Source organism: Magallana gigas, chromosome 3 (genome assembly GCF_963853765.1).
Source record: "Magallana gigas chromosome 3, xbMagGiga1.1, whole genome shotgun sequence".
Lineage (NCBI taxonomy): Eukaryota > Metazoa > Mollusca > Bivalvia > Ostreida > Ostreidae > Magallana > Magallana gigas.
In genome coordinates this window covers 44,538,802-44,551,963 of record NC_088855.1, presented here as the reverse complement: position 1 = coordinate 44,551,963, position 13,162 = coordinate 44,538,802, and the positions used below count along the sequence as shown (strand labels likewise).

Below are 13,162 nucleotides of genomic sequence, written 5' to 3'. Positions count from 1 at the left end.
ACTCGGTGTTTTGAGCTGTCAAGTCAACAAGCTTTAAGGTCTAGAAACATACCTCTGGTTTGTTGAGCAACTAAGTGTTACCTCAGCGAGCTTTAAGGTCTACAAAAACACCTCTAATTTGTTGAGCAGCTTAGTGTTTGAAACAGCTGCCTTTGCAAACTGTGAGGTCTTCTAATATATCTCTTGTTTTGTTGAGCAACTCAAGTGTTTTGAGCTATTGCTTCAATAAGCTGTAAGGTCTACAAACAAACCTCTCATTTACTGAGCAGCTCTGTGTTTTGAGATGTCGCTTCAGTGAGCTGTAAGGTCTACAAACATACCTCTCGTTTATTGAGCAGCTCTGTGTTTTGAGCTGTGGCTTCAGCGAGCTGTGATGTGACTTGATCAGCACTCTGTTGAAGACTTTCTTGTATCACTTTTCTCTCATTCTCAAGTCGTTCCATCTGGGATTTGGACTCCTAGTGTGTTAACATGCAAAAACAGGATAGCATGCTAGTTTAGGGTTTTGATATTAGTTTTAAATCATTCTTCATAACAAGGACTTCTTATAAATAAAATTGTGCTATGGTATACTGATGTTAGACAGACTAAACCAACTTTTATTCATGTGAACAAGATATTAGGGATGTTTGTAATATTAGCATCTCAGTTGTACCGTTAAATATCAAATATAGCAACCAATATATGTGTACATAAATGCATTACAAATACATGTACATGTAATGAAGTTACAACTATTTTTTTCCATCCAAATCAATCTCTCTTATGGTAAGTACATATGTATATGTATACTGAAACTTTTGATAAAGATGCAGCAGCAAATAAAAGTTGGTTTATAGTATATTATGGGGATTTAAGGAGATATGTGTATATGTGCTCTAAATGTCATATTGGTCGGTAAAAATTTTTCATTCAATCAACATTTACTTCAATCATAAACATTCGACAAAGCAAAAATCAACAAATACTTATGGGCAAATAACACATATTCTACATATCAAAATTTCTCTCATGAATAAACTTTTATCTTAACATTCATCCATATTTCCTTTAAATACCAATCTGATGTGGGTGAACTAGAAAGCATCATTTTATAATCTGTTCTCAAGAATAGTAAATCAATTATATAAATAATTGGATAAATCTTTTTATCTTCTTGTGTTGTCTGAGATAAAGCACTGACCTGGATGGACTGTTCTCGTTCTTGGACAAGTCGCTTTTCCGCCTCCAACTTTTTGGTAGTGTCTGCATTCTACAATATTTGGTACATGATACATATACAGAACTTCTACATTTGCAGTTCATTTATTTTAAATTTTATAATAGGTAAACAGGTGGAAAACTATTAAATCAATCCAAATCAAAAACAAAGAACCTATAAATTTCTAGCTGAATTTCAAGACATATTTAATATTTGATATTTCTTTGACAAAAGAACTAGCATTACACTGCCAATAGACCTCAACTCTTGACTGGTTGCCTGACCTTGATTTTGGATATATGACACAGGTTCATGCATTATTGGGACTTGACAAAAGTGTTTCAATATCAAATATGCGTACATTACGTAGTACAGTCAAAGTTTCCTGCATCAGATGCAGCTTATACATGTACTGCGAAAGACATTTACCTTCCTTATGAGGGCCACATGTTCCTCTCTAAGTTTATTGTAAATTTCTTTCATTTTCTTAAATTTTTCCTCATTAGCCTTTGCATGCTCTGCAAGTAAACATACACATATTTACCAAAAAAATCGGACAATTATTTTCATTACCGTAATCTGTGTTTAAACAGGGGTAAATATTTTTATGTGTGTGAAATAAATGAAATCATTTATTACATGTACTGTTAATATAACTGGACATTAAATTAATTATTACAAGAAGAAAATCAAATAGAAAAGTTTATCAGCAAAGCTTTATATAAATTTTATCAAACATTCCTTGTGTATGATTTAGCCACAGATGAGTGACTTACTCTCAGCCTCTGCCAATTTGGCTACGGCACCAGCGTTGGCTGTTGCTTCTTCAAGTCTTTTCTTGGTGCTTTCATTCTCCTAAAAAAATAACCATGAAAAGTTCAAAATTCACAAAATACAAAGAAAAAAATTGGTTGAGATTTGGAAAAGTTCCTTTTGGTTCAGTAATCAATTAAACTACTGGTAGTCTTCTTAACTGACAAAACCTTTTCAACTTTTTGTAGATTTTGAAAAATTAAACCATGAGATGAAATTCTCACTGTATACAGATATTAAGCACATACAGAGCATGAATGTATTTCAAGTAAGCAAATAGTAAAAAAAATGCATTGTTAATAATATGAACAGTATTTAACTAACATCTTTATAAGTAAGTTCATGTGCTTTGTAAAACTATTAACCTTTAATGCCTTATCTGCTGAGAGTCTAAGCTCGGAGAGGATCTTTTCTAGTTTGGCAATTTCTTCCCTCTGGGCTGAAATTATTCTCTGGTCCTGAAGGAGAACAACACAACAGTATATTAAATTTTGTCCCAATCAACAATATACATGTATGTCCTCTCTTAACTCTTCATCTTAAATTCTAGAAAGAAAAAGTTCACCTCAAATTTGATCCTTTCTATCTCAGATTTCAGGAATTGTATTTCTCTCTGCAGACGTTCAATAAGCATGTCTCTGAAAGAAGAATTACATTGTAGATGTAAGAAAAACCTTCATACTGGAGTTTTAATTTAAGACATTTAATACCATGCTCATGCTTATACAATCATGTATATGTACCTCTCATCAGGTTCAGGCGGACCAAAACCATTCCCAAATGCAGCATCAAATTTGTCCTGAAAGACATAAAAACAGTGAGAGAATTTTGGTTTGAAAATTTATTTAACCTTAATTTTGATCATCTGACTTCTGTTTAATATACAATGCAACCATAGGATCTTGACCAGAACCATAGACAAATGAATTTAAGTTTCAATGTTGTATGCTTGAACAATGTGTTTCATATTGCCAAGATAAATATTGTTTTTTATTTAAACCTGAAAAAAAAAATAGTAGAAAAAGGAACATTTTGGTTTCATTTTATAGATCAAACTGAACCAGTTAGAATGAAGAATTTCTGATACCAGTACATGATTTGTTGTTTCTTACTGATGCCTTAATCATCATAAGAGACCAGAATAAAAATCTCTAAATTTGAAACCCAATCTGATTACAGTACTTCTGAAAAATTGTGTTGATAAAATCTTTTGGGTCAAGTTGTAGACAGTAAGTACTACAGACCTCTGAGGTGTCTATCAGATCTGCGACACTGTCGGTATCCGGTTCATTTTCTGGTTCTGGTTCAGGGACTACTGCTTCTGGTTTGACATGCTTACTGAAGTCTGATGCAATCAGAAAGTTAGGAGGCTCCTTTGAAAAACAAAAGAATAGTGGATGCTCTATATTTTTTACATGTACAAGGTAACTTTCTCCTCATACATATATTATGATAGCATGCAACCAAGCATTAATATCCTGTTGGAAAATTCACACAATTCAAATAATTATATTTACAGTACATCAGAAATATTGCTTCAAAAAGAATCAAGATTTCTCTCACATTGTAAATAGACATATTTTTGTTTATGAATATTTAATTCAAATATGAAACTGAATGAAGATCACACAACATATAGTTTTTATAACAAACATAGTAAGCAATGAGAAATTATTGATCAATGTTAGATGAACGTTTACATGTATAAAGTTAAATCTGAATGTGCTACTTACGTCAGGTAGGTATGGGACTTGGACTAGGTGCTTGAAATATTGTAAATTACTACTACTAAGATAAAACTGCTTTAATCTGAAAAAAAACAGGGGAAAAATTGTGAGTATAAACTAATCAGCACTTGAAATAAAGGCTACCTCACACACACTAAAATCTGTATTCATTATTTTCATTTAAAAATGTCTACAGAAGATTCCTTTGCAGGTATTAGTTTTTAAATAGACTACTCCTACTGACATGTGTCATGATAAGAAGGGTGATACTTACTTCTTGTATGCCGCTATGAATCTATCTCTGTGACCAGACAAAGTATCTGGGGGGAGACCTGATATAGAAACAAGTTAAAACATCAGAGCACATGTACAACAATATTTGCTAATAATGAAGTCAAGGGTATGTGAATTCTTAGTTTCATTTTTACCAAAATTCTCTACATCCATATAAGAAAGTGTGAGAGATGGGGTAATAAAATAAAGATGACTGTGACTTCCTTAAAACCAAAATATCTTTTTTATCCGAGTTCCTTCCAACCAAGATTTACTGATAAAGCTGTCTGAAAGGATTACAAAGGTACACATATAGATAAGGAGAGAAAACAATCATGAATACGTACTAGAATGTAACCTGAAGAGAGACTTGACGATGTAATCATAGAGCTGGCAGGAGTCCTGTATACACAGAATCAGGGGGGCCAGGCGGCACTGACCGGAGCTAGTCATGGAGTTGGATCGAGACATGTCCAGGGAGCTAAAGACTACAAAACACACAAACCACATCACTCACAAACAAATTCATCTAAATACTGAAGATTCCTTACTTTATATTTTATATTTTGATATTTGGTTTATATTTTATTTCATTGTTTTGTATAAATCACGAAAATCTAAAATCACGAACACTGAACTTTTGTGATATTTTTTTGATGATTTATAATTGTTGGAACAACAAGAGTTTAAGGTTAGTGAGATATGCTTCTTGTGATCTTACAGATACATGTGCTTATACCTCTTAATTAGGAATCTACAGTTGTGCAAGTGCAAGTATTAAACAACTTTCTGATTCTGTATATTTAAGATGGCTGGGACTTGTGAGCTTGCTTCTTACCTGACTGTTGCAGGGTCAGGATTTCATCCATATAGTCTAACATATCCACTGCAATCTCAAAGCTAAAACACAATGTACACTGTTATTGAAACAAAAACACAAAAACCAAACAAAAAACGTCAACTAGTATTGCATATATATATACCAAAACTCACTAATCTTTTATAAACTAAATGATTTTATGAAAACATAGATGTGGTTGATGGATGCAATGCACACTTTGATAATTTTTAGCAACAATAAATAGAACAGATATCATCACTTTATGAAAATGGATTACTAGTACCCTCCTCCAATATAAAACATGCAAAAATAATTCCTGGAGTACCTGTAGAAATAATTGTCCAAACTTACAGATTAGTAATTGATTGAATAATTAGGCTAAGCTTTCATTGATTATATCCTTATTATGAATAGATATAAATCTTGATTTCTTGATATTAAATTTAACTATAAAATGCATGATACTGAACAGTCAATAGTGAAAGCCTGTATATACTTGACAATTACATATGATTGGTGATTAAATGCTGCTAAATCACTTTTAGCTGGTCAGAGTATTGAATTTTTGTCTTCTTGTATAATAAGAACTATATACTTCCAATAATTTTAGTATTTTACTTAAACAAAATATCTTGGTATACAGTAAAACATGGCTATAACGAAGCACCAGGGATGAGTGATTTTGATTCACTATAAATGTAATATGTTATATTCAATAAGTTTATGATAATTAGGGGCACGCCATTCTCTCCACTGTAGGCATGCATTTGTTTTAAATATGTCCACTTTAATTGTGTTTTACTGTATAGCTTAGTGAATGCAGAACAAGCAAAGATAAAATAAGCAAGAATTTGTAGCAATGATTGCTTCTCAATAACTTAACCTTTGACCTTGGAGATTCTTGCAGAATGGACTAGCCAAACCTGAATTTTAATTAGCAAATGTCTCCTCTACATATCAATGAAAATAAAAATGAAGGTTTACACTGCAGAGATTGGTTAATTCAAACACTCAAAAAATAAACCTTACTTAATGTACATATAAACAATAATAGATAGCACTGTCTATAATTAATAATTACCCCTGCAGGGTATTTTCAGAGAAAGATACTTTGTTGATGATGTGATCTTCACCCTGGTCATTTGACCTTAGATCCAGTCATGATGTTCTTTAGAAAATTTAAAGATAAGGACCAGCACAAAATGAAAAAAAAAAAACCCAGACAAACACGATTGCTCCTAACCCCCCCCCCCCCCCCCCCCCCCCTCATTGCTTTAATGTTTTTTTTTTAAATAATAGAGGTAAATGTATACATATATTTACAATTTAATTACAGTGTTAGATCTTAAAATGATCAGTATGATAGGATATACGTAATATTTCTGGTTTCATTTGATCACAAATAGTTCAATTTTTATCATTCTGATTAACACAATCTCTGTTAATGAATAAACTCCACAGATAAACAGTAACTATCCAACACCATTTCCTCACAAACTTGCCTATAGGTTGCATCACTGCATCAAGAAAAAAAAAATTCTCTATAATAAATAATTGCATCCAGAACATATTCATTACATACATACATTTAAGTTCTTAATAGTGAACTAATGTACAACATGCTATCAACAAAAACAAATAGTTATACTAATAATTATTAAGAACATTCATTGGATTAGTTCCTCCCCAAACCCTCGAGTAATACAGGTTTTTGATAATATGAGGTGTCCCCTTTTGTTCATCACAACCGTTAGTATACCAAACCCATTTAATGCACTATTTTTGTGCTGCACTAGCCGTCTTTGTCTGCTTTGCCTGGTTTTCCCTGAATAAAGAAAGGGATCAATCAAATCTACTCACTAATTGTTTACATCCGATCCACAGATCTTGGCAAACTGATCGTCAGACATCTTCAAGTTCCCTGGAATCTCCATGTTCTAAAAATAAACATTATGCAATTTATTAGCTTTTTTTCAATATTCAAGACAATCAATGACTGAATTAATCATTCCTGCTCCAATTTACAACCTAGTCTCAAACCCTTCTATAAAAATCCAATTATGAATACAAATTTGATGAGTGATTAGTATCAAATCTAATGACATAATGTACATCTCAAAAACTTGACTAGGACAATTTTTTTTATGCGGGAGAAAAAAACTTGCATAATTTAGAAAAGGGAGAGAACATAGTCATGACAACTGCCATTTTACTGTAATTAGCAAGACCCCCATCTGCCGTTACCTCTATGTGCCTCTCCACTCCCATGAAATTCTGTACAACAGATTGATTTTAATTGTCTGAACTGCGTAATATTGGTTACCACTTAATTGATTAAGATTATGCAACATGGCAAAAAAGCTATGCAACATGAGATTCTCTACTTCCCGTGAAGTAAAATGGCTGCTTTATTCATCAACATGTGACAAGTTTCTGAAATCCGTATTTTATTATCTCTTACTTTTTTGTGAAACCGCAGCTTCTGAATCAGTAGGCGGCAGTAATTCTCTATCAATTTCCCATAGCCTTCTTTCAAATGACCCTGAAAATAGAATGCATAAATAAATGCACAAATGTTGTTCATCATTTAAAACATTGTACATGTATTCATATGTTTAAAAAAAATTCTGTCCTTGTGAAATGAATAAATAAATACCCATAGTTTTCCCAAGTCATTGAGGTGGCTGCAATATTTGTAGGAATCCACAATACTCTGAAAGGATTCCAATAACAAAGACATTAATGTTCAAACATTTACCATGCAGTGTTGTACGTGCAATAGTTACAGATTTAAATACTCTCATCTCAGAACATTGTTTTTTTGAATCTTACAACAAAAAAACAAACAAATCCATATCCTAAAGCTCCTTTTAATGTAAATGGATGAAACTGTAGCTCTACGATCCTTCAACCAATTTCCGGTAGAGGTATAGTTCTGCTATGTGCCAAACTATTCTTGCACGGTAAATATGCTTTACATGATAGAATGAGGTAAAAATGCTTTGGTTTTTTTCCACATTAATAATACAAATTACTCCCTCCTAGTAAATTATATATAGATAACTTACAGTACTACTAAAACATTTAAAATGAATATTTTAGCAGGGTAAAATTCTGCTAAATCTATATAAGCAGTAACATTAGCATTTGCATTTGAGTTACTTTCATAAAAATATTTTATCATTAGATAGAAGAAATAACAAATCATTCTGATGTAAATTGGATTATGTAGATTTCAACCCTGTCACTGTCTAAAGTGCTATAACTCCAAATCAGTTGGCTCAAGAAATAGAGGAGAAAATACTCGGTGGGTGAAAATATTACTATTATTGTAGCATCTAAAGAAAGATTTCCCATAACAGACACACTGTAAAAAAGTTTTCATTAAAGATATTCAGCGCATTATTGATTTTTTAAAATTATTTTATCAAATATAATTTTATTGATAGCAATGTTAAATGGAAACACAGCTGCAATCTCATATTTTACATTGTTCTTGCAAGTCTGTCAATTATTTATGGACATATATTTGTAACCTACACACGCAGTTGTTTAAAACATTGAAACGTGAATGTTTAACACTTATATAAGTCAAGTGTTGCTATTTTATTAGTTTCCTGCATGGGAACAAGTGTCTTTGAGCTAACATACATTGCAGACTTGTCATTAAACTCCAACAGAATTTTATTGGAAAAGGAATATGTCCATGATGATGCCATATTAAAAATCCATTCATGATGGTTAAATAAACAAGTTTAATCAATGGTCTAAATTAAAACTCATCAAAATGTGCTAATAGTAGATCTGTTTGTCACTAAAAGACAGAAAAAATCATCCAAGCAACACATACATGGCATAGTACTGCAACTATTACATTTCCCATCTCACCCCCTTCGTTCTACGAAATCCTTTGTTGAGGTGTACAACATGCAAAACATTTCACATTTTTGGTTGGCTACCTTGCTGATTTTAACATGTCATAGTTTCTCTGCTAGCTAGATATCCAAGAAAACTTTTTAAAAAATTAATTTAAATGTTTTTTTGTTCACTGCTGGGATATACATAATTGGGCAGCATGGAATTTTATGTTTCTAGTTTCTGTTCTTCTTCACTTAAAGATGCTTCAACTATCCATTCGGAAGTTTCAGAAAAGAAAGTTTTCTATGTTTTCAGATTACCTACAAGCAACAGATGGGGAGTATATCATAGCAATATGTCACCTGAGTGACTCAGGTATACGCCTAGGAAAGGTGTCATAAAGCGGCATCACTCACCTGAGGGTGTCCTTCCCGTAGAATCTTATGCAGCACATGGCAGAACTTCCAGCACACTATGGGGTTCCCCTGGACAGGCAGTCTGTTAGCGATGTGCCAGAACATACCTGCTCCATTGTCTGTGAATGTTCCCAAAATTGTAACTGTCATAGGTTAAGGAATAGTTTTGATTCATACATTCAAAGGAAAATGAGAATGTTAAATGCAATGATGATGATGGTGATGATGATACCGGTATTTGAAGAAAAAGAAGTGATTTTTCCAACTCTAAATTACGTTAACCTAGTCTATAAAACTGTGGAAAACTTTGATGATACATCAAAGAACCTAATACAACCTCTAGCCAATGTTTATTCACTTAATATGCACTACGGGCACTTCAAAGAGCAGTAAAAGTGTAGCACTGAAACAGATTCATTTATAAATATATGCAATGCACTCTGAAGAACTAAAATAACCCAGCTCTGTTGAACTCTACCTTTAAGAGAGAGAGAGAGAGAGAGAGAGAGAGAGAGAGAGAGAGAGATGGGAAATTTGTTGTCAGTTGGTAGATCTAATATATCCTTATTAGTGGACATTTCAATGTTTAATCCTACATGACATTCAGCTTATCGTGATGCTTTTAACCTCGTAACAACACTAGTTAAAAAAATTTTGGACAAATTATATTGTGCAATAAAGAAATCTTCCTCATCCTATTTGCTGACAATCTTATGTTTTGTCGCCACCATATTCATAATCAATGTCATTAACTATGTTTACCACATTATCTTTTATGACTCATACCTAATACTGGGTCACAAATTTGACCCTGGGGTCATAGCTCGTACATTGCATGTGCTGATGGCAATCAATGATCTTCAGAAACACACTTTCAGATAACTTTCCACCTTTCATAATATTATCCCATATGCCATATGCTAGACACTGGTTCCTATGTTTAAATTTACAATCAAACCTACCTCTCAATCAACAGAGCAAATTAATTGTTCGCTTTTCCCACATTACTAAACACTGACTCATAAACTACAATTTCTTGTTTGTGTGGATTCATACAATAGAGTATTTTTGATTTTGATTTTACAAAAAAAAAAAAAAAAAAATGTTAGCTTTGATATTAAGAGTCTTATTCTCTGCCAGTCTTATTTTCCCTGGCCTGATAACCCATTTACTTTTTAAAGTAGCATCCATGTATGAAAATGAAACACCAATCTATAACAGCATATGCATTACTCCTGATCAAAGTCTTTTATCTGTAACTGAAAGAAAGTAGTAAAGTAGCCCATAGATTAAAAACTCTATTTTTGGAAAGTGGGGTAGCTAGGGTCTTGGTGGTATTTAAAAATGAACAATTAAAAATATACCTTTGAACAGAAATGTCTTGTGCAATATGAAGGGATCTACTGGCAGCTTTTTCCATGAATTATATACTTATAATGACGTGAACCATGTTGTTGTAATTATAAATGACATTATTTTAAGGATACTTCGCACATGTTTCTCTTTGACTGGTGTTTCTTGGTTGTTGATAGCTTTATTAATGGCAACAGTCTGTAGAAAAAAAAGATCTCAAAGTTGTTAAATAATCAGAATTCACCAAACTTCTTTACAACTTTAAATGCACATTTAATTTCATTTCTGTTGAGTCAGAACATGCAAACATATAAGATGTGTACAATTTTGTTAATTAATATTATAACAATAATCAAACATAAGAAACAGCCTAATGTAACATCTATATACAGCATTATGTCTTGTAGTTAAGAGAGTTTCATAGTTAAGCGAGAACATCAAATGAATATTTTGATTATGCAAAAACATTAACGGTACTTCATATACATTATAAAAATCTCTTTGAGGATTTGTAGAAAAAACAGCCTGTTTTTTAGCAGTAGTAGGTTTTCACATTCCATTTTTTTTTTCGATTATCAAGGACATTGTAAACACTGGTTAAAAAATCAATGTTGAGATGTATAGCGATGACTGATGATAAATACAGGAGACATAATGAAATGAATACCATGAAATGTACAGACAACAGATGCATTATTTAATCCATCTGATGGAATGTCTATTTCACTTCTGACATTTAAGCATTACATGAGGCTATGAGATATTATCACCAAAGAAATCTGAATGCATGCATCTGTTTATCAAATTGGGACATTATAGGCAGAGTTTCCAAACACAACTTAATTATAAGTCACTGATAAATTCAATCTGATTTTCATAAACGGAAAATTTAAATAAGTTGATATACAATGTTTCAGTTTTCATGAAATTAGAGGTCACAAAATCTTCATGGTTGTCTGCACAGCTACTTCTAGGGGCTAAAAAAGGTTTGTACTGGATCTCTACGCAGAATCTATGCTAGGCTAGTATGAAATTACAAATACATTAACACGAAAAATTGTTAAATTTTTTTTAACTCTAATCTAAAAAATCACGAACAAGTATTCTAATCATAAACTGAAACCCTTTGTGCAAATCCTGCATTAAAATCAAGGAGTAAACTGACCCTGCAGACAAAAGCGACTTGAATTTCCCCCTTCTTTAAAAGTATTTTACAAGCATCATGAAATAATGATTTTTAAAAATTATACTTCAACCTTCTTCCCAATCAACTCTCAGAATCTAATTAATTCCAAACATTTTGGAAATCTACTAAACAAATACAAGCATCATACATATAGATAATTAAGGATGACTTATGAAATACAAATACATTTACATACATAACTGTACGATAAAAACAACACAATTCACAGTTTGTGTCATCAACAAATTCTGGAGGTTACAAACTCATCTTGCGCAACAAATGTGATAGAGATTTGTGGCATTTGTTGCATAATACACAAAGAAGCCAAGTTTAGGACAGCCTGATGCAAGCAATTATCACTCAATCAGATAATGTGCTCTACCCAGATCACAGTCACCATTGCTATTGATTTTTTGCAGAGATGCATAATTTCAGATCATCAAACAAAATAACATCTTGAATCTAACACCAAAACACTGTGTCATGCCTTATATTGTTGGAACATTGTGCAAATATAACTATGGCGCCCTCAATTATAAAACTGATTATTAATTTTAGGGATTATTTTCATGTTGCATGCATGAATTGATACTGAATTTTTTGTTTGTTGTATGTTCATTTGTTTCAAATGGAAGTTCATGCATAGCAATGAATGCAGTTTTGTCATGAATCAAATGTTGATCACATAATTACATCCTTTTTGAATGATAATTATAATAAAGTTTATGCACTTTTCTAATGTTAAATAAGTAAAACTAAACACAAGATTAATATGTGACAGTAAATTCATCGTGGGGTCGGAGTAGAGGCACACATACTCGTAAATTTTTTTGAGAAAAGGATCATAAAAAAAAAATTCTTATGTTAATGTTTGATCCCAATATAGTTAGTTATTTTAATCAAAAAAAGATGTACCTGTCCCATAAAAAAAGTTAAATATGACATGGACACCACAAAATAAGGGTCAGTTTTGATAACGAATTGAATGAAAAACATCATTAATCATTGAATGGTGAAAACGTGCACTCATATGATGATGAAGGATTGGTACAATCTGTGTGATCAACATAGATCAAGACGTAGAAAATATTTAACGATGGAATAGCACCTTGATCTCTTACCTGATTTTTCTCGAAATTTTCCCTCTCAATATCAGTTGAAGACTTCCCACGACTTCCTATTACTCTAGGGATGTGGTGTTTGGTTGACATTTTCGATTTTACGTACTCCTAGGCTATGGACACATGTTGACAGACCACAAAATGTAAATAAACGTAACATAAAACTCCTGTTTATCCGGAAATCGACCCAACGACCCTCCAAAAATACTTTTTTGAATCTCGATCTCGATTAATATTTCAGAGCTATTTCCATTATTGTAGAGTAGACGAGTTGCAATTTACGTTTGACTGAATTTTTTAAGTTATGTAAATTAAAAAAAATCATTAAACTATTTACAAAATGAAAAAAATACCATAGCCTTTTCAACAAATT

General features: G+C 32.2%; 1 protein-coding gene across 5 annotated transcripts in view; it reads right to left on the bottom strand.

Annotated features, from left to right (window-relative positions):
* LOC105343300 (huntingtin-interacting protein 1) overlaps window positions 1–13,004 on the bottom strand; it is a 39,305-nt gene extending 26,301 nt beyond the window's left edge. For 3 of the 5 annotated variants that reach the window (XM_011450612.4, XM_011450614.4, XM_066079964.1), the window contains exons 1-19: window positions 12,790–13,004; window positions 10,617–10,680; window positions 9,130–9,272; window positions 7,512–7,568; window positions 7,317–7,397; window positions 6,716–6,792; window positions 6,358–6,372; window positions 4,853–4,914; window positions 4,362–4,502; window positions 4,016–4,073; window positions 3,748–3,823; window positions 3,259–3,387; window positions 2,758–2,813; window positions 2,580–2,652; window positions 2,380–2,472; window positions 1,978–2,056; window positions 1,631–1,719; window positions 1,184–1,252; window positions 321–458 (exon numbers count right to left, since the gene is read on the bottom strand). In XM_011450612.4, the coding sequence (XP_011448914.3) occupies window positions 321–458; window positions 1,184–1,252; window positions 1,631–1,719; window positions 1,978–2,056; window positions 2,380–2,472; window positions 2,580–2,652; window positions 2,758–2,813; window positions 3,259–3,387; window positions 3,748–3,823; window positions 4,016–4,073; window positions 4,362–4,502; window positions 4,853–4,914; window positions 6,358–6,372; window positions 6,716–6,792; window positions 7,317–7,397; window positions 7,512–7,568; window positions 9,130–9,272; window positions 10,617–10,680; window positions 12,790–12,879 (1,590 nt within the window). In that variant the 5' untranslated portion in view covers window positions 12,880–13,004. The remainder of the gene's footprint in view (window positions 1–320; window positions 459–1,183; window positions 1,253–1,630; window positions 1,720–1,977; window positions 2,057–2,379; window positions 2,473–2,579; window positions 2,653–2,757; window positions 2,814–3,258; window positions 3,388–3,747; window positions 3,824–4,015; window positions 4,074–4,361; window positions 4,503–4,852; window positions 4,915–6,357; window positions 6,373–6,715; window positions 6,793–7,316; window positions 7,398–7,511; window positions 7,569–9,129; window positions 9,273–10,616; window positions 10,681–12,789) is intronic. The other 2 variants (XM_066079966.1, XM_066079965.1) reach the window with 2 other exon arrangements.
* Between the last annotated feature and the right edge of the window lie 158 nt (window positions 13,005–13,162).